This window comes from Micromesistius poutassou (assembly GCF_964030765.1).
Source record: "Micromesistius poutassou genome assembly, chromosome: 12".
Classification (NCBI taxonomy): Eukaryota; Metazoa; Chordata; class Actinopteri; order Gadiformes; family Gadidae; genus Micromesistius; species Micromesistius poutassou.
Window position 1 is genome coordinate 9,070,297 of NC_140282.1, and position 27,729 is coordinate 9,098,025.

The window sequence follows — 27,729 nt, forward strand, 5'->3', positions numbered from 1 at the left end:
CGTGGGCGGCGGTGGTAGAGCTGGCAGACTGCTGATAGGAATCAATGGCTCGGAGTGGGACCAGTGGAGCCAGAGTCTTCCCCCTGATTCAATTTAGCCTCTCTGTTTTTCACATGCTCGTCCAACACACTCTCACTTAGACACAACACTGCACAGCGTCCGTCCGTCCGTCCCCCTGGCTCTCCCTCTCACGTACCTGCTGTACACGCAGACACCAGGCGCTCTCCCCTCCTACTCCATCACTGTCTCTCTCTGTCTGCTTCTCTCGCTCTCTCTTTCGCTCTCACTCGTTCTCACTCTCACTCTCTCTCTCTCTCTCTCTCTCTCTCTCTCTCACATACCTGCTTCACATGCAGACACCAGACGCTACTCATGCCAGACGCATCCATCCCTGTCTCTTTCCGGCTGTCACTTTTTTTCTCTCCCTCTCCCTCTCCCTCTCCTTCTGTCTCTGTCTCTGTCTCTGTCTCTGTCTCTGTCTCTCTCTCTCTCTCTCTCTCTCTCTCTCTCTCTCTCTCTCTCTCTCCGTCGCTCTCTCTCACATACACATCCAGGAATTGAAGTTAATCTCAGACCAATTTGTCCACACAATTTGAAGATGTGTGGACAATAATGTAGTGAAGGAGAGTGGGGAGCGAGAATGGTTTCAGGGAATTTCAAGAACTTCTAATATGCATTTGAAATGATGGTTTGAAGATCTAAAATGGAAGGAATGGGTTCTCCACTTGAAGCTCCCACTAGTCCTATGAGGACGTGCCCTCTTATGTTTCTCTTCCAACACTCCCTTCAAGGTTTTATTGAATTCGGTCCGCCGCACAAAGATGTAGGCGTGCCATCATAGTCCTCATCATGTTCCTTCGAGAGGCAGGAAGGGAGAACGCTTAGCATTAGTAAACAAATTTGATCTATGCCTCTCGTCCATTTCCTGCTCCCTTAAAGGGATACGCCAAGATATCTGTCAATTGACGTTTGCCTGTCGACTGACAGATTCACACAAATTGTTTGATTCAAAGTTCATCACTGTGCCGGGCATTGATAAAGGGTTGGTGTTATAGGAGGGAAAAAAAGGAAACAGTGCTGAAGAACAAAGACAGATAGGCATAGTTGCATTCAGGGGTAATGACTACCGCTGGGGTAGGCGATGCGTGGGCTGTGAATCCCTTGTGTTAGTTGCATTCATGACGTGTATTTGTTTGGTCATCTCAGACATGAAGGGCAAAAGGGCAGCAACGGCTCTGGCCACTGCAGCCACCACCGCTGACCCCTCCCCTGGTGGGCACGCACGTCTGACTCATTTCTTCCTCTTCCACCCCCATCTCCCCCCGCCCCCCACAGAGATCCAACTATAACAGCAGCACTCACCATAAAAATATAAATCATAATACCGACCGATCCATTAATAAGGGGATGCGTTCATTATTGATGAGCAGCCTACTACTGCTGGATGTGCTGCCGGTCGGATCGATGGCTCTGTCATATTCTCCAGACCGGAGACCTCTGGCTGGTTGTCTCTGTGTCCTGCCGCTGTAGGCTACACTCTAACAGCTTGACGGATTGATTAGGTCTCACGTCGCCGCCTAAATCAGACGCGTCCTAGCAACGCTAAACCGCACACACAAACATTTTTACTTTTACGCAAAATTAGACGCACAAACAGTTAAGGTGTTTGTAGCACGGAAAATAAAGAAACGCCTGGGTGTTAACAAAATATTTGAAATTATTGTTTTTGCTTTTAATAAAATGATACATGCACAATGAAAATGATATACCAGGTTTGCTCCAGTTTTATCTGCTAACCTTTTGGGGGTACTCCTCTCATCGTACCTGTGATTGTGGGGGTAGGCTACCCCAGGGCAGGAGGGGAGAGTTTGTGTGCAAAAAATAATTCGTTTTCTTATTTTTTCAATTGTGCATTTCATTTCCCCCCAACAACTTATGTATTCATTAGGGATTTGTGTTGCCTAATGCGAGCAAAATAATAGGCTATTGATTGTTTTTCTTAGGCCTTGTTTTACAGTTTTTCTCTCAAACCCAAGACACCAAACTCAGTCGGGGCCCATGGCTGTAGCTGGGTGTGAAAACGTAAAGAGCATTAAATATTTAGTTTAGAGGAAGTGAGTGTGACTGCATTACCTGCAGGGGATTTATTGATTGCATCCTTTTATCTATTTGAGCTGCAAACACACGAGACACAGAGGACCTTTCGCATAATAGCTTATATATCTGATGTAGTCTTTCTGCATGACTTTTGAACCTGGAAATAATCTACACGAGTAGAAAGTAAATAATACTAAAGAAAAACAATGACTTTAAAACTGGATATGTGTTGTGCTGAATAAGTCAAATGATACGGTATGAGTTAAGCAGTCCTTGGAAGTTTGAGTAGTCAATGGAATCGACAATGTCCGGATGGAGACCAGAGCCGGGAAACCCATCGATCAGCCAATCAATAAGTAGGGCTTTTTAAATGCGTGGTTCTTTTACTCTTCGGTGATGAATGGTTAAATAAGTCTTCCTATCTTCTTACCACTAGTGGTTTTATATAAAGCTGACCTATGCAGATAGGCCTACTGCGAATGACTCCACACATAGTGAAGTAATGGGCATTCAATTCGAATTAAATGATCAACCCATGCTTAGGGCTACTTTATTTTCTGTGGTACCTTGGGTATATCTTATCTTTGTTCTTTATTGAATTCGTCACTGAATGCGTTAAGGATGTCTCTCCATCGTTAACCTGAAACCCTAGCCCACTCCCCGGCCATGAGCCCGGGGGGGGGGAGGGAGCGGGCCCCCTGTGGGGGAGGAAGCGGGCCCCCCAGGGACCCGGTGTTATATTCGGGGCGGGACGGTCCTCGGGACAGACTGCAGACCGCCGTTGCTGCTCACACCAGTCCGCTGCCGCTGCTGCTGCGCACTCTGCACACTTTATACACTCCTTTACACCAAAAGTGATTCACTGGGCACTATGGATATTAAGCAGCCGTGTTGAACCATTCGGCAGGTAAGATATACAAATATATACATTTTTGAATAGTTATAATAGTCGAGCATTGTGTTCGCTGTAGATGTCTTGGACAACCCTAGAAACGAAATGAAACGAAACCGAGAATAGTGCAGAATTAACGCTAGGTCTTCGTAGAAGTCTGCGGAATGTCAGATTCGGACCACGTGCTCTGTTGAAAGTTGAGATATAACAACAGAACAAATCATCACGGCTCCTAAACCTTAAATCAGGGACAGCATGATCAGCTTTTAATAAAGTCCCGAATCTAAAAAGTTAAAGATGATTTCGCTTAGGAATGTCTTCAAAAGTGCATCATCTCGTTTGCAATATCTGTGTATAATAGTATTGCTGGCTGAATGAATTGCTATGATAAACACAAACTGCAAATATGTTGCGAACAGGTGTGTGTGTGTGTGTGTGTGTGTGTGTGTGTGTGTGCGTGTGTGAGTGTGTGCATGTGTGCATGCATGTTTGTGCGTGTGTGCGTCGGTGTGTGTATGTGCGTTTCAGTGTATGTATGTGCTTGTGTATGCATATATGTGTGCGTGTGTGCATTTGTGTATGTATGTGCATGTATGTGTTGGGGGGGCGTTTGTATGTGCATGTGTGTCTGTGTGCATGTCTGTGTGTGTGTGTGTGTGTGTGTGGTTCCCCCAGACACAGCATGTCTGTATGGGGGGGGGGGGGAGCGACAGAGCATCAAAGACAACCTCATCTTCACACCAGCATCTCCACATCACCTCCTGACGTAGCGTCTGACGTTCTCCACCTTCCTTTCCGTTGCAGTGCAGCACGACTCCACCTGAAACATGTCAGAGAAGAAACCGCGCGGCTCCGACACCCGACCCAAGTCGGGCCTGCGCAGCTGGAGCGCCGACAGCTACGTGTGGCGTGCCAAGAAGCGCTCCCGCAGCTCCCACAACGAGACGGTGTTCGACGGCCGCGTGGTGGAGGCGGGGGCGGAGGCGCCCGGCGGCGTGGCGCGCTCCACCTCCTGCCCGCGCCGCCGCCGGGACAGGAAGTGCAGCTGCAGCACTCTGGGCGAAGGCGACGTGGACATGACCTGCCGGAAGCCCCTCTTGCGGCGTTCCCTGCGCCAGAAGTTCCAGGACGCCGTGGGCCAGTGTCTGCCTCTGCGTTCGCACCATCACCACCACCACCACCACCGCCCCCACCCCGCCCCGGGGACCACCCCCTCCAGGCCCTTCTCCGTGCTGGTCTGGTCCAAGCGCAAGATCCACGTCTCGGAGCTCATGCAGGACAAGTGCCCCTTCTCGCCCAAGTCGGAGCTGGCCCACTGCTGGCACCTCATCAAGAAACACACCCCCCACCCCGGGGCCCTCAAGGGCGGGGAGGCCCCCCCCCACAAAAGCCACGCCTCGTCCTCGTCCTCCTGCTCCCCGCCTCCGACGCCTCTTTCCTGGGAGGACGTCTGCTGCTCGCCGGGGACGGGTAGCAGCAGCCTGGAGGACTGGGACCCCTCCTGTCCCCACGGGGCGGCGGCGGGGGGCGGCCACACGGACTACATCCTGGTCCCGGACCTGCTGCAGATCAACAACAGCCCCTGCTACTGGGGGGTGCTGAACCGCTTCGAGGCGGAGGCCCTGCTGGAGGGGCAGCCCGAGGGCACCTTCCTGCTGCGGGACTCGGCGCAGGACGAGTTCCTGTTCTCCGTCAGCTTCCGGCGCTACAGCCGCTCGCTGCACGCCCGCATCGAGCAGAGCGACAAGCGCTTCAGCTTCGACGGGCGCGACCCCTGCATGTACCGGGACCCCAGCGTGACGGGCCTGCTGCGGCACTACAGTGACCCGGCCTCCTGCCTGTACTTTGAGCCGCTGCTGTCGCGCCCACTGTCCAGGACCTTCCCCTTCTCCCTGCAGCACCTGTGCCGCGCGGTGGTGTGCAGCTGCACCACCTACCAGGGCGTCCAGGGCCTGCCACTGCCCCCGCAGCTCAGGGACTTCCTGGGGCAGTACCACTTCAAGTGTGACGGCGCGTGCTCCATGTGACGGTTTCACCCGATGGGCTGCGTTCCAAACCACAATGCGGAAGACACTTTTAAAACACTTAACACTAAAAAAAGCCTTTCTCTTCTATTGGGCTTAACCAGTGTGTTGGACCGCCTATAGTGACAGAATATTAACTGGGCCGAGAGACAGTGGTTTTTGCCGATCAAGCATTTCATCGATGTAACCTTGATGTCAGGATTGGTTCGCTTTTGGTGGAAGACAACCTTTTAGGGGATGTATTTCAGGACGTTGTTGATGTTCCTTCAATAAGTAATAATTAACATAACAGCCAGGTGTGATTTGAACACTAGTCCCCTGTCACTATTCTAAGGTGTGGTTATAGTGGGGGTGTATTCATATTATTGACCTCTCCTCGCTGTATGTGGATCGATAATACCCTCACTTGATTCATGAAGCCACTCCATTGACGTTTTCCTGCGTGCTCTGCTGCTTATGTCCACAAGATGGCGATACTGGCGCAGCAATATTCAACGTCCTCTGCTACCCTTCAAAAAAAAAGCACCTTTCATATTAAGTGTTTTCCATCCAGTGTGCCTTTGGGTATTTTTCTTGTTTTTCCGCGGTTGTCACTATAAAGGACTCTGAAGGTCATCTCTCATAGCCCGAGCTGTCCCTCCCAATAACAATGTGTACACTGCCACTATCATGACACCGCTCCAGACAGTATTAGTGCCTCCTCCTGTGGACACCTTGTTCCAGATTAGACACACTTAGTGGTTATCCCAGGTCTGTTCCGTGGAAGGGAGTGTCTGTCATTAGACAGGCTAATGGCATGGAAAATGCACCTTCTGAAGTACCGCTCTGAAAACAATTCATCCAGCTATCTGCAAGGGAGACTTTTAAATGCCACGGCACCACGGAGGAAATGAAAGATAAGGACATGAAAAAGACAATTTCCTCCTGACAGAGGCAGATCTTTTGGATTTACTCCTCATGGAAAGCAATATCGACCCTTCTATATGCACACCACCAACATGTTAATTAACTATTGCCATTGTTATTTTTAAATTTAGTTTTATTTGATTGTTATTAATTCATTGTTTTCCACAATTGTCTCTTCTTCTGCTGCAATAGACTCACTCAGCAGGCGCCTCTGTGTTCCGGAAGTTGACTGGTTTGCATATTATTTTTGTTGAACGAGTATAATATTCCTCCCCTGTTTCAAAACCGGACCTTGTCGATATTCTTCTTGAATTTCATAGAAAATCTCTCCGTTGCAGTGAGGGCTTTTTTCATCATGTTGCACATAATGACTTGATCCCTTTGACTATGACGCTACCCTTTGCTGGTCAATGTAGCCCGGATCAATAAAAAGAATAAAAAGAGCTACACGTAGCCTATTGATTCCTGTGGACAGCATGCATGAAATATTAATAGGTTGTGTGATCCAGTTTGGTGAGAGTCTATTAAGAAGCTGAGAGTATCGGCAAAATATGTATTCTAGCATATTTGCATTCAGACAATGTGTGTGTGTGTGTGTGTATGTGTGCGTGTGTGCGTGTGCGTGTGCGTGTGCGTGTGTGTGTGTGTGTGTGTGTGTGTGTGTGTGTGTGTGTGTGTGTGTGTGTGCGTATGTGTGTGTGTGTGTGTGTGTGTGTGTGTGCGTGTGTGTACTCAGGCCTATATGTTTTCAAAGAGAGATATGATAATGATTTCATAACTGTCATGTTGGAGAGACAGCTGTCTGGTAAGTGATATTTCCTGTCCTGCTAATCGAATCATCCCCAAGGACCTGTTTACGTTGACATATGGAAGAGGAAGAAGCTATCAAACAGTGAATAGCATGCAGCCATGAGAACACCGTATAATAGGATGCTTATCTCATCTCATTTGGAGACAAGACTCTCTAAAGGTTAAATCCTAGAATCCCCTCTGGTAGGCCTATATTAACTACCAGAGGGGATTCACAAACTGTTCCTCTAAGAAGAATAAGGTACTACTTTTTAAGTACAATAATAACCTAACTCATAGCGAAGATATGCTATTAATACAGCCCAACACGTGAATCTGTTTTTATATGTTACAGACACAGTAAACTGTCTGACTCCTTCCTTCAGAAAAAAAAAAAAATATATATATATATATATATATAAAGAATAAACACTAAATATATAATACATATGATTAATATCAGTAATAAGGTGAAATTGTTCTGTTTTTCGAATTGAACTCATAACTTTCAACTATGAAAGACGGGAACAAATGTGATATTAACAGGAGAAAAAAAAAACATGACTCAAAATAAAGAGGCGTGGTTTGCGCTATGACGTCGTGACGTCACCACGCAGCTGGCGGGAGTTCCGAAGCGTCTTTCCTTGTTTCTGAACTCGGCGCGGGAGTTTCTGCCTCCGTTTACTTCAGGTAAAGCACCGCTTTTACTTTGTCATGCACTATATTTTAACGCTTTTATGGCTACAATTGTGACCTGTTGTTTTATGTTCTGTGTTACGGGCGCACTGTGTTAACGATGCTCGCTAAAACAATCCATACTGTCAGTGGTAGGGTTCATAAAGCCTGTATTCTCAGGCCTGTTATACACCTTAATGTACTGTATGCACAATACACCTTTAACTAAACCTTTGCGTCATCTCGGTGCTGGCAAAATTAAACTAGTTGGCATCAGAAATTTATCAGTCTCTATAGATTGGATTGTGTCATTGTATACGCCAGTTACCCAATGCAGTAGCTTTACTTGCAAGTGTCTCTCTTTGTGTTGACACTATTGTCATCAGTGTGACTCTTGGTGTTGACAGCCATCAGTGTGCGATGCCGTGTGAGAGGAAGCCCATGCGCTACGGCCACTCCGAGGGACACACAGACGTCACCTTCGATGACACTGGAAAGTAAGTCGTAACGTCATTTTGTATTGTTCAGATTGCTGTCAGACACGCATGTAAAAACCCTCACGGCCGTGCAGGAAGGTCTATAAACTTATTTGAATACGTTTTCATTTCATTGGTCAGTTTCTAGTACTTGTATTGAGTTGTACAAGTCAACATAACTCGAGTTTATGTCTTGTGAATAGACCTGTCACTGAAGGCTACATGTAAACAACGGCAGGGTTGGCCCCTACAGTACCTTGGAGGAGGATTTGCCTCTGATCTGCCAATCCTAGTGCTTGGTTTAGGCCTGTGTGGGTGGGTGGGTGTGTTACAGTAAGGCTAGGTTATAGCGTTGAAATGTTGACCTGTTATTACTATATGGTCTTATCCTAGCTATCTTTGTTGTAGACGGGGAATGGGTTAACAATTGTTAGTGCTTGGCACTTGGTTCTTTGACCCTTACTGTACCGACAGCAATATATTGTTGTTTCTCTTCTTCTGACAAATGTATTTATTGTAAGTCGCTTTGGATAAAAGCGTCTGCTAAATGCCTTAAATGTAAATGGTTGGCATCGATTTTTTGATGCAGGGTTATCCTTTTGGTTATCAAATATACCACTGACTAGAAATTACCAAAAAAAACACTAGCTTGTTTTTTTGGGTTAATTTCAATGCAAGGAAGTGTGTTGTGTTGTAATCATGAGTGGTGATCTCCCTCAGGTTCATCGTGACCTGTGGAAGTGATGGAGATGTCCGCATCTGGGAGAGCCTGGATGATGACGACCCCCGGTCCGTCAACGTGGGGGATAAGGCTTACTCCCTGGCTCTCAAGGCACGGCTGCTCATTTAAGGATCCATGATATAATGTTCTGTTTAGACCTTTTCCTGATTTATTAATGCAACGTATTCATCAATTCATGAAGACCTTCTCAACGGTCCACCTCTGCAGATTAATGAATGTGCGGCATGTGGCTCAGGAGGTAGGGCGGGTTGGCTGGTAACTGGAAGGTTGCTAGTTCGATCCCCGGCTCCTCCTAGCTGAGTGTGGAGGTGTCCCTGAGTGAGACGCCTCACCCTGACTGCTCCCGACGAGCTGGCTGTCGCCTTGCATGGTTGACACCGCCGTCAGTGTGTGAATGTGTGCATGAATCGGTGATTGTCCATTTACCATTTACCATGAATTAACTAGTTTGGTTCTGTTGGTTCAACAGAAGGGCAAGCTGGTGACGGCCGGCTCCAACAACACGGTCCAGATCCACACCTTTCCTGAGGGAGATCCGGACGGCATCCTGACCCGCTTCACCACCCACGCCACGCACGTGGCCTTCAACACCTCCGGGTCCCGGGTCGCTGCCGGCTCAAGGTGATCCAGACACACCCATTGGCGTAGAGATATTGATTGATTGACTGTCATTTAGCAGACACTTTCCTCAATAGTGACATATAGAAATACACTTTTCTTTTGTCGGTTAGGGTTGACATAAACTCAGATCCAGAAGTAAGAGTAGTGGGAGTGTCTATCTTGATGATGTTTATACCAGCCTACCCAGTAGTTCGTAGCAAATGTTGTTGATCTATTCATCGTACATCTAGGTGGACACGCCCACTAGTGATGTCACTAAAATGCAGGAAAGGCCGATTTTCAAATGGCTTGTAATGGCTACATTCACACCTGGTGGCATAATATCACCCCTTAAGACCCAAATATAGAAAAACCTAAAAAAATATATATTTTACCTTTCAGATGTTGTTGTAGGAGGCCATTGATGCAGAAATTAAAGAGTTTTTTTTATTTTTTTATTTTATGTACGTTTTTAGAGAAATGTTGTAATATTGCAACATTGGGCTTAGTTGGGAGCAGAATTTCTGTATTTGTACTCACGTTGTCTGAACAATTCAGAACAACTAAGGGTTCATTTGCAGGGTTGATTGCTTACTTAGCCCATAACGGTATATAACATTAATAATAATCACACATTAGTCATATTTTTATGAAGTTGTTTATTAAAAATAATAAAAATATTAAAAATATTAAGGTTCAGGTCCAGCAAAGGATGACACAAGTGTGACGGCTTCATCACTCTCATCGGTGTCACTGATTTCCATCTCAACCTCACTCTCTCCATTTTGGACCATGTCAATAACATCCCGCACACTGTATCGCGGCTCTCTCCTTGCTGGTGGCATTCTGAAAATAAAATATCAATTAATTAACATGTGTATATATATATATATATATATGTTTTATATATTGTAGTACATAACCTGAAGGAATAGATAGGGTGGTGGACCAAGTGCTCAGGGTAGAAATGTTTTCCAGGCAGACAATACTGTCTGCCTGGTAAGTCGCTTTGGACAAAATTCCCTAAATGTAAATGTAAATGGTTTAATAGCTCTAATTATCATACTAAAAGGAAAACATGCATACCCCCACTTACATCCACACCCCACATTCAGGAACATTCCCTTCCCCAGAACTGAATTGTCTGTTGATATCCTCTTTGTGGACAAAGTCATGGAATTTTAGGTCAGGCTGATCAAATTAACTACATTTTTTAGAGATAAAACTTTCAGTAAACTTTCAGTACTATCAGTCAAATTTGACCAGAACACAACACAAGGGTAGAATGTATACTATCCATGTATAAAGAAAATACTCTGTTTCAGGCAGTGGTGTATTGGAGGGAATACAACCTGTTTGAGCCCACTGCAACAAGCCAGCTATTTTGGCTACCACATTCACCCAGTGTTGTATAATTGCAACAATTATATAACAAGCTCTAAATGAAATTTGATGCATCTATTCCACAATAACTACATATGTACATGCTCTAGACATTGTAATAACAACCAAAAAATATATAAAAGACATTTTACTTACTTGAATCTGATGAATCCAGTCCAATGAAACAAATTGATGTTGTTCGTAGGAAACCTTGAGAGGTTGTGTGAGTTCATGGCCAGAAGGCGTGAATTATAAACAAATGTATGATCCAATAGCATTGTGAGACTGAACAATAGGACCCAATGACTATGTAAATGTGGTAAAAAAAATAAGATATATAACAGATTGTTTTTTAGGATGGTTAAAGGTAACGTTGTAATTTTACAACAAGGGGTGTTACAGGGTTTAAGATTCTAATCTAAAGTCTTGTCTGTGAGACTAGGGTTGGTTTTCACCCTATCCACCAGAGCCAACTCCTATGCATGTACGTTGAGTTTGTCCATAGCAACCTACTTTGTCGTCCCTGTCCCGGTCCCTAAAGCGTGTGATTCAATGCAGTATTTATAGCGTCTACGTGGCAGACAGTGGGGAAGATGTCATTCTGTCTCAATCATTTCCTGCTTTAATCGGATCACTTTGAACAGGCAGGCCTGCACCGAGACAACAGACAACGCCTGCTTTTAGCCTTTGAGGACTGAGGAGTCTTCAGTGTTCAAGCCACACACGCACCCAGACCACCCTTTGTTAGTGCTAGAGCTTATATCTAGTTATTATATTATCCATGCTCTGCACTTATCTCTGGGGTGGGCTGTGAGTGTACTTTATACTTTTCCATTTTTTTTTTCTTTTTCCATGATGCAAAGCGAGCGACATTTAAGATGGGTTTGTGATTAACCTTGATGGCCGGTAAACGTTTCCGGGCGGCATCGATCTGCTCTGAAGCGGTTTATCACCGTGATGGAAGCACGAGGCGTGGTGCCGGCTTGACGCCGCCGTTCTCACAGAGATAATGTTTACCGTGATATTGATTTTATGAAAAACAAATGAACACAAAAGCCTCTGACAAGAGTTTCCTTTGAGATCCGCAATGTGGCGGAATAAGGGGAGGAGGGAAATCGGTTTTATTCTCGTTCATTGATTTGACAATTTGTGTGTTGATCATCGCATCAGCGGTGTTGTTTGTGCATTAGGCCGATGCTGATCAGGGTGGCTGCTCACTCTGGAGCTCAGGTCTGCGTTCATTCACTTTAAGCTCTTTGTCCCTTGCTGTGCAGTGACTTCATGGTCAAGGTGGTGGAGGTGGCGGACAGCAGCCAACAGAAAACGCTCCGGGGTCACGACGCTCCGGTCCTCAGCGTGACCTTTGACCCTAAAGATGAGTTCCTGGTGGGTAGCAGAATACATGCATGATAACAGTACGCAATACAGAGTTCAGTACGCATGTTGAAGAAAAATACATGACATCCTGAATAGTTAACAATATTTACTTTCACTATGTTGTGTTCCAGCCAAACGTCATAACCCCATTTTGTTGATATCCTTTACACGTTGTCTTTTTACAATACAAACACTTTCAGATATATGTGGTGTTCTTGAATGCGTCTAACCCTGTTTCTCTCCGGCCAGGCGTCCGCCAGCTGTGATGGCTCTGTGGTCATCTGGAAGATCGATGAACAGGTACATTTTGGTTTCTCTTTACTCTTCACATGTGATAATCCACCAGGGCTCTGTACCCTGGAGGCAGCTCTCCCTGTAACCCCACTGTCGTTGTTCATGTTCAGACCAAAGTGACCAGCTGGCCCGTGCTGCAGAAGTCCAACGACGTGAGCAACGCCAAGTCTCTGTGTAGACTGGGCTGGCAGCCAAAGACAGCCAAGGTCAGTGACACACCGCTACCGGAAGCTACCTGGGTTCAACTCGTGAAGGATCACATCCGTACCGAATGGACAGATCTTCATTAGGTGTGTATGTGTGTTGGTGTTTTCTTGTAGCTTCTAGCGGTTCCCGTGGGGCCGAAGGTTCATTTGTACGAGAGAGATTCCTGGGAGCATGTGAGCACCCTCTCTGACGACATGATAACACAGGTGAGGACAAATAAGGCCTACTACATGTGCAAAAAAAAAAAAAAATATATATATATATATATATATATATATATATATATATATATATATGGTTAATTATGCTTTACTACTTACTTTAATACTATTATTTTTTTGTTCAAAAATAAATGTGAAACGTTTTTGTTTCAAATGTCAATTAGCTCTTCCTCTTCATTAACTGTACACCGTGAGGTCAACTATCCCATCCTGCTAATGATTAGGAGCATGGTGGGTGATGGGCTGTGGCCAGACCTCCCTGTGGTGGCGGTGGTTTTCCAACTGTGTTCTGTGCTCCTGCTCCAGCCCATCAACGTGGTGGCCTGGTCCCCCTGTGGGCAGTTCCTGGCAGCGGGCAGCGTGGGGGGCTTCCTCACCGTGTGGAACGCCGAGAGCAAGCTGTGTGTGGAGAGGTGAGGGAGGTCTGGGGAGGGACTCCAGTGTAATGACGGTAAAGGGGTGGCTGGGTTCCATGCCAATACGTAACATGTTTTAACAGTTTCGAAAGCTTCAGGGAATGCGTGGAAATAAACGTAATCTGTTGTGGATTAAACCAGGTCAGCCTGAGTTTCCACCGCAGGAACTTGACCCCAGGTCTAGGAACCATTGCAGTATTCAAAGGCTGTATTAGTTTGAGGGTTGAATCGATCTGTTCGTTTCCTCACTGCCACAATTCGCATTGGAACGAGCTGGTTGTCGCCTTGCGTGGTTCAATCCGCCGTCGGTGTGAGACTGCGTGTACGAATCATTGTCAGTCGCTTTGGATAAAAGTGTGTGTGTGTGTGTGTTGCAGGCAGAAGCATGAGAAGGGTTACACGGTGTGTGGCATGGCCTGGCACCCCTCGGGCCGCCAGATGGCGTATACCGACACCGAGGGCTGCCTGGGCCTCCTGGACGCGCTCCCCACCTCCTCCTCCTCCGCCACAAAGACCCCCAAGGTAGGCTGGTCTGGGACCCCCAGGGTAGGCTGGTCTGGGACCCCCGCTCACCGTCTTAAAGAGCAGGGCCAAAAGAAATATTGTCGCTTATCGTCTTTGAATGTGATTGTGTATTTGTGAAGCGACTTATTATGGTGCAGTTTTATAATATCAATTAATGACGTTGAGGAAATATGTGGTTTGAAATGTCAGTCAGAAAGGAAAGCTAGTTTAAGTCATAATATGGCCTGCTGTTTAGAATTATATTTTGAATTCATAAGGATATCATGATGATTCATTTTCCCATAGCATAATACAAAGAACAATAAATTCTTATGAGCTGTTGCCATACAGAATCTTCTCATTTCTTATTGCGCTCAATAAAAAAGATAAATTTTTCACCTCTGCACCTCATACCTGCAGTGTCGTGCTTGTACGGCGAGCCATTGATTTAAGTGTAACGTTGTCACGGTAACGCCTGACGAGCGTCTCTCTCTGGATGTTGCGTTGTCACGGTAACGCCTGACCCCTGTCTCTCTCTCTCTCTCTCTGTGGCTGGTCCTCAGGCCCCTGCGGTCAAAGCAGCCAACGACTACGACGACCTGTTCGACGAAGACGACGACCAGGCGATGGACGAAGGCCTGAGTGACACCCACTCGCCGGCCAAACATCCCGTTGCCGGGGGCGACGACGACGACGATGACGACCTCATGCCGGCCACGGGACGGGTGAAGAACCGGGGCTCCTTCCTGGACGATGACAACTCGCTCGGTACGTTTGGTAAATCGGCGAAAAGCATCAGAAGACCTCCTTCTAAACGACCGCGGAGAACTTTAAGGAAACCAGTTTTACTCTGCATTCCAATACCCATACTTACGGAAGAGGTTTAGGGCCACTTGAATTTTTTTGGGTTCTGACTTTAATCTTAGAATTCCAACTTAATTCTCAGAATTCATATTTTCAGAATTTATCCCTAATCCTCTTCCGTACATACTAGCATACTGTTTAGTATGCCAAAAAATGATTTAGTATGTCCCAATACATAGTATAGAAAAGTCAGTTTGCCTAAAATACCAGGGTGTTGTGCTACATCCGGTCGCGTTTCACAGTATGCAAGCCAGCACGCTTTTTGGCTATTATGCCCCACAATCCTCTTCCATCGACTGAGCCACCGGAATCATTGACATCGCCTGTAGTCCGTCCCAGTCATATTCACTCTGTGTGCAACAGTACGCACTTTGTAAGGGTAGCCGCAGTACGTACGAAAAGTAAAAAGTATGCGATTTGGACCACGGCCTTACTCTGTGATCTCCGCAGACACCGGCTCGCTGGCGCTCGGTCAGGGGAAGTATGGGGATGACGACGACGCGGGCAGCACCGTAGCGGCCCCTACTGGTCCGCTGCTGCCCCTGCGCCCCACGTACGACGGCCCACTGCCCACCCCGCCCCAGAAGCCCTTCCAGCCCGGCTCCACCCCCGCCCATCTCACACACCGCTTCATGGTAGGAGGATGTTGTGTTATTAATATATTATCTGGCAATTAATGTACACAGTACACAAACGCCCTGGCACTTAAAAATAGTACTTAGCATTTTGTTGCGTCTTATCCTAGCTATCTTTGTTGTATACGGGCAATGGGCAACCCTAGTGTCATTTAGTATTCTATGAACTTCCTTACTGTACCGACAGCGATATGTTGTTGTTTGTTTCTCCTGACAAATGTACTTATTAAGTTAGTAAGTCGCCTTGGATAAAAGCGTCTGCTGAATGCCCTCAATGTAAATGTAAAAATATAAACCAAGAAGAGAATCCCTTACCCTTCTCCCATTGACCCATTCCATCCCCCGGTTTTTCTCTCTCTCTCTCTCTCTCTCTCTCTCTCTCTCTCTCTCTCTCTCTCTCTCTCTCTCTCTCTCTCTCTCTCTCTCTCTCTCTCTCTCTCTCTCTCTCTCTCTCTCTCTCTCTCTCTCTCTCTTTCCCCCCCCCCCGGCAGACGTGGAACTCGGTGGGTGTGGTGCGCGGCTACAACGACGACCAGGACAACGCGGTGGACGTGGAGTTCCACGACACGGCGGTGCACCACGCCATGCACCTCACCAACGCCCTGGGCCACACGCTGGCCGACCTCTCCCAGGAGGCCGTGCTGCTGGCCTGCCCCGCCACCGATGAGCTCGCCAGGTAAACAACGCCTTTTTTCATTTCTCTTTCCTTCTCCTCTTGTCGGAAAAAGGTTTCCAACGATGAAGTGAATGAAACTGTGATTTGTTGTAATTGTGCTTTATGAAATAACGAACAAAATGTGTAGGTAAACCCTATCCTTTCCTGTGCATATTCCGATAAATATGCGTCTGTGTCGGGACTGCAGAGTCGCTCACCAGCTTCCGCAAGAGACTCGAGACTCACTTTTTCAGAGTTCACCTGGACTCTGCATAGCCTCCGGCCTGCATAGAACATCGTTAACATTGTCAAATATTCTCAACGTCCTACTGAAACCCCGACCTCTTACCATGTTGTCATCGTTGTTGTTGTTGTTGTGGCGGTCGTCCGCAGTAAGCTCCAGTGCCTGCACTTCTCGTCGTGGGACGCCAACAAGGAGTGGATCGTGGACCTGCCGGCGGGGGAGGACGTGCGGGCGCTGTGCCTGGGCCAGGGCTGGGCCGCCGCCGCCACCAGCGCCCTGACGCTGCGCCTCTTCTCCGTGGGCGGCGTGCAGAGGGAGCTGTTCAGCCTGCCGGGTCAGGTGGTCAGCATGGCGGCGCACGGGGAGCAGCTGCTGGTCGTCTACCACCGCGGTACGTGGACTCCACCGCCGTAGGGCTAAAGCCAGCCGTTTAGTACCATAGACCAGTGGTTCTCCAATGGGGGTACGCGTACCCCTAGGGGTGCTTTGGAGTACTGCATGGGGTACTTTGGGGTACTGCATGGGGTAATTTGGAGTACTGCATGGGGTGCTTTGGAGTACTGCATGGGGTACTCCTGAAGAAATAGAATGCACGTACATTAATGTGTTAATGTTTTTTTTATGTTTTGTTCCGAGGAAGGGGGTACTCGGCTGTAAAAATATCTTTGAGGTGGTACACTAGTAGAAGAAGTTTGAGAACCACTGCCGTAGACGATTAATCAAATGATACCTTTTTTGATTAATCGTTTAGTCTTTAACATGAATATCATGAATAATGGCGTTTCTGACACAGCCAAGGAAAACCAAAATATTCCTTCTTTAATGATTCATGAACAACATTTTTTTTTTTTTTAAGCAGCAAATGTTATTTTTACTTGATAGATTATTTTAATTATTAACCAATTATCATAGTTTTGATACAATTTTGATTAATCAACTTAATTGTTGCATCCCTTTCTCACTCACTCATTTCGACACATACACCATATGCACTGACTTATGGATTATTAACCAGCCTATTCGTTTACAGACATAAAACAACTCATGTAGTGAATAGGGTAATATTAACACATTATACCCTTCATTGATTGTTCTTCATCGCTGTCTTGCTTGATTTTGTCCTCCCATCGATCGTACCAGGCTGCTTTCCACTACTGCCGGGGGGTGGGGGGGGGGAAATTAATGGATGTCCAGCATGGATCTGACAATGTGTTTTACCTTAAAGGTCAATCAAGCAGACCAGACCCCCCCCCCCCAGTCCCTCTAAAAGGGGACGACTAGGAAACATGTCTGTTTACTTTAGTGTCTTACTTACTTTACATGTCTGCTTCAGTCGTTCCTCTGCATAAACAGCCTATGGATCATGCATACTGTTCTCAGAAAGTACTTCATATATCTTTAGCATTTCGGAATCCGCATGAAGGCCACAGGGAAGGACCATCCATCTCCTTGTCTCGGGGCCACTGGCCCCTCTGGCACCTCCCCAGAACAGCCAGTGTGATGCTATACCTCTCGAGCTCTATGCAAACGCCCTGTTTAATCTCTAAATCCTCTTGTGTTCCTGGGGGGTCAGGTACGGGCTTCGACGGGGAGCAGGCCCTGGGGGTCCAGCTGCTGCAGCTGGGCCGACGGAAGAGGCAGGTGATCCACGGAGAGCCCCTCCCCCTCTCCTGCAAGGCCCACCTGGCCTGGCTGGGCTTCACCGCCGAGGGTGAGTGCACCCCAGGGTGGGCCTGTCTCTGGACGGGAGCTTCACAGGACGGGAGGATGTACATCCGTCTTTTAATGGGGTTGGCTCTACGGGATATTATTATTTAATACAAAATACATTCAAAACCAGGGCGGCGGTAGCTCAGGCGGTAGAGCGGGTTGACGTAACCGGAGTTGTTGCTAGTTTGATCCCCGGCTCCTCCTAGCTGTCGAGGTGTCCCTGAGCGAGACAATGAACCCTGAATGTGTGTATGAGTGGTTGTAAGTCGCTTGATATTATTTTACGGGGCTTAACTCGCACAACACTGAATATCGTGCTGTAGACAAGTGTCAGGCCATTTAAACCAGCTTCTCAAAATGGATTTCCAATAAAGAATGCATGCATTATTGCACATTTTGTATCCTGTATAAAAATGTATCTGTAAAAAAAAGCATTGACATTCAACGTGTGCTGCAGCGCTGTTCTTTATCGAATGATTTCATCTCCACAGGGACGCCGTGCTACGTGGACTCCGAGGGCGTGGTGCGCATGCTAAACCGTTCCCTAGGCAACACATGGACGCCGGTCTGCAACACCCGGGAGACGTGCAAGGGGAAGTCGGACCACTTCTGGGTGGTCGGGGTCCACGAGAACCCCCAGCAGCTCAGGTAGGGCCCCCTGCTGTACTCACCCCCCTCAGTGATGATGATCACAGAGCAGGTAGACTGGCAGGCAGACGTGTGGCGTTTTGTGACTTATTCTTTTTAGCAGGTGTCTTACCTTGTATACTGCTGTAGTCATGTTTCAATATGGGTACTCTCGTTGTTCTTCGTAGAATTGTGGATACGTTCACACGTGTTTTTCCTCAAATACCTGCATTGCTCTGTCACCATTCCTGTCTGGCAGCCCTATGTCTCTGTATACTCGTGGGGAAAGATTAGGTTTCAGAGTGTCAGGTGTTTTTGTTTCTGAGCCGTCAAGTTCATCTCACTAATTAGTGTCTAATGGACGTTTTGAATTCCACGATTCGACCTACTCGCAAACCCTGATATCACACAGATGTCATGGTAATGAGTAGTGATATCACACTGATGTCAGGGTAATGAGTAGTGATATCACACTGATGTCAGGGTTTTCCATTCTGTCTAATCGCCCCCCCCTTACCATCACCCCCTCTCCTCCCAGGTGCATCCCCTGTAAAGGCTCCAGGTACCCCCCCACCCTGCCCCGGCCCGCCGTGGCCATCCTGCCCTTCAAGCTGCCCCTGTGTCAGACCACCACCGAGAAGGGTCAGATGGAGGTAAGGCCGTTCCCGTCAGGCAAATGGAGCCTGTTAGTTCCAGCAATGAAACAACCTGCGTTCAGAATGCGTTTAATTGTCTCAACCTCCCAAACTGAGAAGCTTCAAACACTAGGACGATTTGGTACGAGAGCTAAAAAAGAAAGTAGGAACTTTGTTCACAGACATTTGGTCACAGCTTTGATGTTGCACTTGTCTTTACTTTTGCTGAAGCACAAATCCCCCCATAATCATATTTATTTAGATTTTCCAACAAATTTTGGATTTTCCAACAAAATAGTACATAGTACTCAATAGTAATTTAATACTAAGTCCAATCATCTGATTCTCCTGTTTCTATGGACTGTAGTTAATTTAGTTAATTTAACTAATCCAAAGTATCCTATTAGCGTCTATGGTGGATGGCCCCTCTCTCAAAATATTAGCCCCGTAATTACTATTCATTTATAATAATGCAAAGTGCAGCCCCTCAATGTGTGTGTGTGTGTGTGTGTGTGTGTGTCCTCTTCCAGGAGCAGTACTGGCGCTCCATGCTGCTCCAGAACCACTACAGCTTCCTGTCTGCCAGCGGCTACGAGATTGACGGCGAGGGCCAGAACCAGACCCAGAAGGAGCAGCAGGAGCTCCTCATGAAGATGTTCGCTGTGAGTAAACCAAGGCAAAGCCAATCTGTGTTCCTGTTCATGCAAACAACAACAAGGTAGTGTTAGGGGGACGACTGCCTTTAACTGAAACCTGTTCTGCTGGGTTATATTTACATTTACATTTTGGGCATTAAGCAGATCCAAAGAGACTGGCAATGGTTCATGCACACATTCCCACAACGATGGTGTCGTGGCATTTCCCTTTAACAGAGATTGCGTCTAGGCCAGATGAGATTCCCACTGCAAAAAAGCACACAATACATTGGAAAGCAACTATCCTAGGTTTAATGCATGCATACATTAGACTCCTCTCTAGCAGAGTGAGTCCAGAATACAGTTTGACAGGGTTTTTTATACAATTTCAGACCCTCCCCATATTCTAGATGTCAATAATCAACTCAAGTGATTTTTACCCAAGACACGGAGGTGCCTGTGTTTTTATCAAGGAGAACAGTGCCTAAGGGGATGTATTCTCCTTTGTGACCCGTTAACCCAAGCACAAAGGTCAATGAATAGTCGACTCTGGAGAAAGGCAGGTTGGCAAGACAATACGCGAAAGGAAAGAACAAGGCCTAAGTTATAAAAACAAACATGTCGATTTTTCCATCACAACGGTCAACCATGCAAGGGGACAGCTCGTTGGGAGAAGATAGGGTGAGGCCGTCTTGCTCAGGGACACCTCGACAGTCAGCTAGGAGGAACCAGGGATCGAACCAGCAACCTTCTGATTACAAGTCAAGCCGCTCTGCCTCCTGAGCTCAGCCTAATATTGCTTGTCTCCACCAGCTGTCCTGTAAGCTTGAGCGGGAGTTCCGCTGCATGGAGCTGGCGGAGCTGATGACCCAGAGCGTGGTGACGCTGGCGGTCCGCTATGCCTCGCGCTCCCGACGCATGAACCTAGCCCAGCGGCTCAGCGAGCTGGCCATGGAGAAGGCCAACCAGCTGCAGGAGGAGCAGGAGCAGGAGGAGGTGGAGGAGCAGGAGGAGGAGCACCAGACCCCCAGGTCCAGGTGAGACTCTCGTGTTTTTACTTTTTACATTTAGGCTTTGATCCAACACGACTTACAACAAGTACATTTGTCAGAAGAAAGAGAAATAACAATCACTAGGTTAACCCATGCCCTGTATGCAACACAGATAGCTAGGATAAGATGCTACACATTGTTTAGTTCTATTTTTAAGTCCCCGGCTGTACAACATACAATAAGTGCGTACATTAAATGCCAGGACGTACAACATACAATAACGGCAGTGTAGACCTGAAGAAAATAATGTTTTCACAGGAACTTGAATGCCTTGTTTTACAGAGCTGATATAATGGTTAATCCTTAGTACATAGCAGACTGGAGCAGGGCCTTATTAATAACGAGGGTCTTTAACACATGGTTAAAGACCCTCCTAATTAACCAGGCCCTGTTCCAGTGGGTCAGATGGATACGATCAGACCTCAGGAGGACTGGGTTCAGTGATGCCCGGGTTGGACGGTGTTTGAACCAGGGTGTCTGGGGACAGGTATGGTCAGAGGGAGAGCACAGGTGGCCACTCGAGCAGCAGACCTCATCAGGCCAGAGAAGAGGAGCCCAGAGAGGAGGAGGAGGAGGATGATTCACAGGAGACGGAGACCCTTGAGACGGATGGCGAGAGCAGAAAACGTGAGTCTCGCCGTCTCTTTCCATCTCTCATGATGGCAGAACCGCTTGTAGTGAAATGTTTATGATTGATTGTTGGTGTTGTGTGTGTGTGTTCTCCGTCTTCAACGTAGGCCTGAATCCGTTCGCCAGAGGAGCAGCAGGTTCCCCGGAGAAGCCGTCTCTGAGGCCAAGTGAGTGAACGGAAACGGCACATATTCAGGCGTTCAACACGGGCCGGCTGGGCTTGGTGAAGCAGTCGAACCTGAGACCGACGCTTATCTAGTCAACTGGTGTCACAGCTGGTAGAGAACCATCTCACTATCTGTGGAAAAACAGCCTTGAGCCTCTGGGCAAGCATGGAGTAGATCGACAAGACACAGAAGATGTCCCCCGTGAGGCTTCAAAGCACAAAGGGGAAGGTTCTATAGGAACAGGTGGAGGGAGGAGTACTCAACACTATGTATGTTTCATCCATATATTGGCATAACGCAGCTACATATGCATATGTGTATGTCGATATGTTAGGAAAACATATATGTTACGTAGGCCGATTCGTAAGTAAACATGGCTTGATGTTGAGGGATGACCTTGGGTCATGCAGTAGGAACCACGTTGCTGAGGTGACTGATGGGAGTTGTATTGGTAGCAGACACTGCTTATTTTCCAGTTTAAGTTCTATCATTTCTACCACAATACAGCATGCATATTTGTCAGTGAATACACTGAGTGAATGTTGACTCTCGTGTGTTTCTTTCGTAGTGAGCAAAGAAGGACGTGTGAACCCCTTTAAGGTAAGAAAAATGGAACTTTGATGAAGTATAGTGGATAATTCTGCAATGGAATACTCTTAAAGAAAAATGTGGCAAGAAGGAGGACCACCATTGCAACTTAGTTGGAAGCTACATAATATACTATGAATCTTAGTTTGTATATTACTCTGTATATTTCTATGTATATAGCTATGTACATTACGATGTATATCAAGGTGTATACTACTATGTACTGTATATAACTATGTTCCTGCATTTAAGGAGCACTAAGGCCAAGGACCTTAATGTGTAAGAAAAGATGCACTCTCTTGTGAAAAAGTGTGATAATCGTGTGCGTGTGTGTGTCTGTGTGTGTACAGGTCCTGGGCTCAGGGAAGTCCCCCTCTCAGCCCAGAGTCACCAACGTCCTGGACAGCATGACCGCAGTGCGGAGACCCGCCCCTCTGGGCGGAGCCTCGGGGAAACAGAGCAAGGGCCCCGTTCTGAAGCCCCTGGCCCCCAAACCAAAGACCAAGGTGCCCTTCATTCACACACTGGCACTTCAAAATAGTGCTGAGCATCTTATCCTAGCTGTCTCTGTTGTATACTGGGAATGGGTTAACCTAGTGATTGTTAGTGCTTGCCACGTGTTTCTATTCATATCTTTACTGTACGGACAGCAATATATGGTTTCTCTTTCTTCTGACAAAAGCATCTGGTAAATGTGAAAGCGGCACACTCAGACAGTGTGTGTTGTCAGTAAATGAACATTAAGCACATCATTGACTGCGGCTGTCCCTATAGATTAATCCACTAGGCCTGTTGTCGGTCTTTGTTTATTTCATCCCCTCCCCCCCCTCATTTCTCTCCCAGACACAGTCCACTCTACTACAAATGGCAACCTCCAAAGCAGCCAATAAGAAGGCTCAAGTGAATCCGGAGCCAGCTGCTGATAGGCTGAAGCAGCCTGAAGTCCCTCCCCCGGATTCGCCAGTAGATGACTCTGAAAATAAAAAGTGAGAAATTTACTTGGTTCAAGAGGTATTTTTAGCCTTTACATATTCAGATGATGTCATTTCCAATTTAATTTCCTTTTTATGAAACGTATAAACATCACACTTGGCAATTGTTTTTATGTCAAGCAAGCACTATAATCAAACACCTTTTATAACGAAACAGCAGTTGTGGCAATCAAGGTTTGTGATTGGTTTGAATCGGTGCCTAGCAATATGTCATATGCCAATCAGCATGATGACCGCGACCTCCAAGCCACCTCGACAAAACACACTGACCTGTTCGACCTTTGGTTCAAAGTACTTATCGTGTGTGTGTGTGTGTGTGTGTGTGTGTGTGTGTGTGTGTGTGTGTGTGTGTGTGTGTGTGTGTGTGTGTGTGTGTGTGTGTGTGTGTGTGTGTGTGTGTGTGTGTGTGTGTGTGTGTGTAGGCCGAGGACTGGCTTCCAGCTGTGGCTGGAGGAGAACAGGAAGAGCATCTTGGCGGACAGCCCTGACCTCCAGGAGACGGAGGTCATCCGGGAGGCCATGGGCCGCTTCAGGAGCCTCTCGGCAGAAGACCGACTGGTACGGGACTGAGACGGGGAAGAAAATGTGTTTTTAAATCCGAAAATGTGATCCTATCATTTCAATAATTCATTTTATAATTATGTAATTTACATTTAGCAGACACTTTTATCCGAAGCAACTTTCAACCGTTCACACACGCAACAGCTCGTCGGGAGCGGTTGATGTCGGTTAGGGTTCTCGCTGGGGGACACCTCGACATTCAGCTAGGGCGGAGCCGGGGATTGAACTAGCGACCTTCCGGTGAACTCGCTCTACCTCCTGAGCTACTGCCACCCTTAAACCCCTATACACCCAAATGTAGATTGCTGCTCATTCAGGGATTTCATTTACAAGTAAATTAAACGACCATCCAGAGATCCTGGTTATCACAAGACAACGAAACCCCTGATGGGGTTTAATGTTGCCACCCCATATACAGACTTCCTGTACCATGGCCGTTAACCAAACATCGTGTTCAAGCGTCATGAATCCACTGATCTCTAGAATGGACCACACACAGGGAGCGAGTTCAGGGGATTAGTTTCAGCTGCAGGGTCCTGAATAGAGAAACGGCTTCAATATCCATCCAGAGTGTTTCTCTTGAGTGTGGGGTCAGAGTGGCTCGCTCGCTCTCTCCAGGCTCAGCCTCACCGTGTCTCTGCAACCCCACAGCCACTCAGCACGCGCTGGGCGGCAGACACACACAACAGGGTGGACGACTGGGGAATGGACCAGGGGTGGGTGGGGAGGGGAGGGGCCAAGGGTTGTTAAGGGGGATGGCTGTTGCCTGGGAACCCGTCCCCTGTGTTGGTAGCGGGGGCACGGTGTATTGATGTTATGCTAATGCCGCGCGCAGCTACAAATGTGTCTCTAAACACGCAGCGGGATAATCATGACGCTTTTGACCCAGCCGTAACCCGGGGGCTTCAAACAGGTGTGTGTGTGTGTGTGTGTGTGTGTGTGTGTGTGTGTGTGTGTGTGTGTGTGTGTGTGTGTGTGTGTGTGTGTGTGTGTGTGTGTGTGTGTGTGTGTGTGTGTGTGTGTGTGTGTGTGTGTGTGTGTGTGTGGTTTCTCCACCAGTTCTAAACAGCCATCCTACTCCACACCTGAATGCATTGCGGTGGAATGACTGATTGGTCATTCGGGCCCATTCAACCATAGATACAAGTGGAAGGTGTAAGGATGTCAGTCACAATGGTACCTTATCCCAAGAGCCTCCATAGGCTCCCAGAAGACAAAGCTTGCGTCCTGATTATCAGCTAATGAGAGTCACATATGTGGCCACATTGTGTGCGTTCTTTTTTTAGTTATTTGACGTTGAAATGTATGCTGATCTGCGTACTGCTGTGAGCGCGACCGATATGAAGTCTGATCACCAAACCATTCTGAGTCCGAGGCGGACAAAGGTGTGTGTCACTGCAGCTCGTGTGTGTAGCGTGAGGATGCACTCATATCAGCCCTCGCACCAGGTGGCCTTTTCCACCCATGTGACACTTTTGATGATGGATTAATACTTTAATCTGGTGTGCTCATGTTTTTATATTGGCTTCAGTTTGTTAATTGCAAGGTTTTTGTTGAGTAGATCCAGACTAAGGTCGGCACTGGACCAGTCTTTCCAGTATATCTGATGACACTGGTTTTAATTTGCAACAGTTTCCCCCCCTTTTTTTTTAAATCATTAAATTAAACACTGCAGGTTTTTTTTTTTTTTGCTCCAACCCGACTAGTTGAGGTGAGTCGGTGTAATGTGATAAACCTTGTGCTTTTATTTCCTTTTGTTGAGCTCCTAAATGGGAACATGCTGTCATTACTGGTGGTGACTCTACACCAGGTGCTAATTGCGGTTTGTCTAAACGCAATAAAAGGACTAACTGAATAGAGGGTGCTGTTGGCTTCTCCAGTGTGGGATGTGTGTAGGACACACACACACACACACACACACACACACACACACACACACACACACACACACACACACACACACACACACACACACACACACACACACACACACACACACACACACACACACACACTGCTGTCTGTTCATCAGATTCACACACACACACACCCCTCTCTCTCAATCTATGTGTGTGTGTAGATTGGATTAGTAGACCATGGTTCTCCGTTGTGTATGTGTGTGTGGGGGGGGGGGGGGGGGGGGTGGTTGGTGAGGGGCCCCGGGCCCCCGCTGGCTGGGGGTCTTCACACCGGCCCCTGATGAGTCATCCCAGCTCCATTATGTCCAGCCAGCCGCTTCCCTTTGTCTCCGCTCAGGGGAAGAGGTGAAGGAGAAGAGGAGTGAGGAGGAGGAGGAGGAGGAGGAGGAGGAGGAGGAGGAGGAGAGCCAGCAGGCCTGTCAATAGTGATTATACATGACAGGATGCAATTTCCGAGCCAGTGTTTGTGTCACTCACCGTGTAGGAGTGCGGCGGTGGTGGGGGAGGGGCCGATTCATCTGGGTTTACATGGGAATTTATTTAAATATAATTTTCCATATCTGTTTTCTTTTCTTGTTTTCTCTTCCAGTCGTGGACGGAGAGAGCTAAAGGCCAGTCCGGGGACCCGGCCGATCTGAAGAAGAGGAAGAGAGCGGAGGAGGCGGGAGAGGGGGACGGGGACGGGGAAGATTCACGGCCGAAGGCAGATGAGAATACGGCCAAGAAGAAGAAGTCTTTGGATTCCACCGCAAAGCTGTCGGCGTTCGCGTTCAACAAGAACTAAGCAGTTTGTCTGAGCTGTGCATTCTGTTCGTTGATAATAAATAATAAATGTGGTTGAAAAGTGTTTGATTTTTATAGGTTTTATATTCAGTGCCTATCTGGGCCGTCTTGCTGTCATGGCTGAGAGGTGTGGATAAAGTGATGCCATGACTGGTGTCACTCCTGAATTATGACCGCAGTCGAAGTATGAATAGGTTTTTTTTCTTTAACAGTGTTCTTCTTTTTGTATATTAAAATGTTATACTGTATTTTTAATATCCAATAAATGTCATGTATAAATCACTGACTTGTGTGTTCTGTAGCCTGATTCTGTGTGTTGAATGAGAGCTGCATAATGTGAGATTCTAGAGATCTATAAATGGGTTTCGCAGGAAATGGGTAAATTACACTCAATCAGAACACAGTCCCCACCTGGTGGCCGGCTTCTATCGTGATAGTATGGCTGTTTGTCATTCAATTATAGTCGACCTGGCCTTTCAATTGAGGGGTCAAATCTAAAAATGTAACCGAGTTATGAAGGTATTATTGTAGCGAAAGTCTTGAGCATGCGTACACTAAAGTCACAAATGTGTAACAGTAAATTTGAAGTAAATATTTTTTCTACCATTGTAAACACAGAATAGGGGCTACGAGTTCACAAGTCCTTTGAGTTCACAAGTCCTTCACAAGGTACACAAATCCTATCCTGTGCATCACAATTTCAAAGAGTCATGCACTTGACACTTATGCTACAATCATTGCAGCGCAGTTGGTGCAAAACACATTCGCACACCCGTGTTTCATAATCTGAGAACGTGTACAACATTTGTGCATTCGTAAACCCAAATGTGAACTAATGCATCAGAAGTTGCACATCTGTGAAATATTTCCTCACAAATAAAATTATATAGATCGCTATGTTCATTGAGCATTTAAATGAGCGAGCACAAGTCCATCGATACAACTGCTCGAATCTGCTGCTACGAGTCTCAGCTGTTCTTTTTCCTGCGGGTACTTTTGCATCTGTAGCAAAAGTGATTCGTATCCGTATGACGCAGAGAAAAAATATTTACGACTTCAAATTTACTGTTACACATTTGTGACTTTAGTGTACACATGCAAAATAAATATTTACGACTTCAAATTTACTGTTACACATTTGTGACTTTAGTGTACACATGCAACATACATATTTACGACTTCAACTTTACTCTTACACATTTGTGACTTTAGTGGACGCATGCTCAAGACTTTTGCTACAATAATACCTTCAGTTCTCAAGATATGTCTCATCACGTTTGCATTGTACATTTTTCATTGATTTGCATTAGATGTATTGGCTTTATTTGGAGACTTACCAACCTATACCAACACCTCTCTATCTTTGCTTCACTTAATTTGCGTCAGATCTTGACCCAAGCACCCTCAGATGTTATGCTGTAGCCCAACA

The 27,729-nt window shown here is 46.8% G+C and overlaps 2 protein-coding genes across 2 annotated transcripts; both read left to right on the forward strand.

The window, feature by feature from the left end:
- Nucleotides 1–2,896: 2,896 nt before the first annotated feature.
- On the forward strand, nucleotides 2,897–5,016 carry socs4 (suppressor of cytokine signaling 4; the record flags this gene model as incomplete). Its single annotated transcript, XM_084476395.1, has 2 exons — nucleotides 2,897–3,004; nucleotides 3,794–5,016. Exon 2 carries the CDS (start codon nucleotides 3,817–3,819, stop codon nucleotides 5,014–5,016), a length of 1,200 nt encoding a protein of 399 aa, XP_084332521.1. The 5' UTR covers nucleotides 2,897–3,004; nucleotides 3,794–3,816.
- A 2,329-nt stretch (nucleotides 5,017–7,345) lies between these two features.
- Nucleotides 7,346–26,547, forward strand: wdhd1 (WD repeat and HMG-box DNA binding protein 1). The gene is made up of 26 exons (XM_084475816.1): nucleotides 7,346–7,398; nucleotides 7,791–7,880; nucleotides 8,580–8,691; nucleotides 9,071–9,222; nucleotides 11,859–11,970; nucleotides 12,211–12,261; nucleotides 12,366–12,461; nucleotides 12,576–12,668; nucleotides 12,990–13,096; nucleotides 13,477–13,621; nucleotides 14,167–14,371; nucleotides 14,918–15,102; nucleotides 15,594–15,778; nucleotides 16,151–16,392; nucleotides 17,575–17,712; nucleotides 18,203–18,359; nucleotides 18,877–18,991; nucleotides 19,504–19,635; nucleotides 20,422–20,645; nucleotides 21,148–21,287; nucleotides 21,398–21,457; nucleotides 22,026–22,057; nucleotides 22,396–22,551; nucleotides 22,889–23,031; nucleotides 23,460–23,595; nucleotides 26,107–26,547. The coding sequence occupies exons 2-26, from the start codon at nucleotides 7,804–7,806 to the stop codon at nucleotides 26,299–26,301; spliced, it is 3,390 nt and encodes a 1,129-aa protein (XP_084331942.1). The 5' UTR covers nucleotides 7,346–7,398; nucleotides 7,791–7,803; the 3' UTR covers nucleotides 26,302–26,547.
- The last annotated feature ends 1,182 nt before the right edge of the window (nucleotides 26,548–27,729 follow it).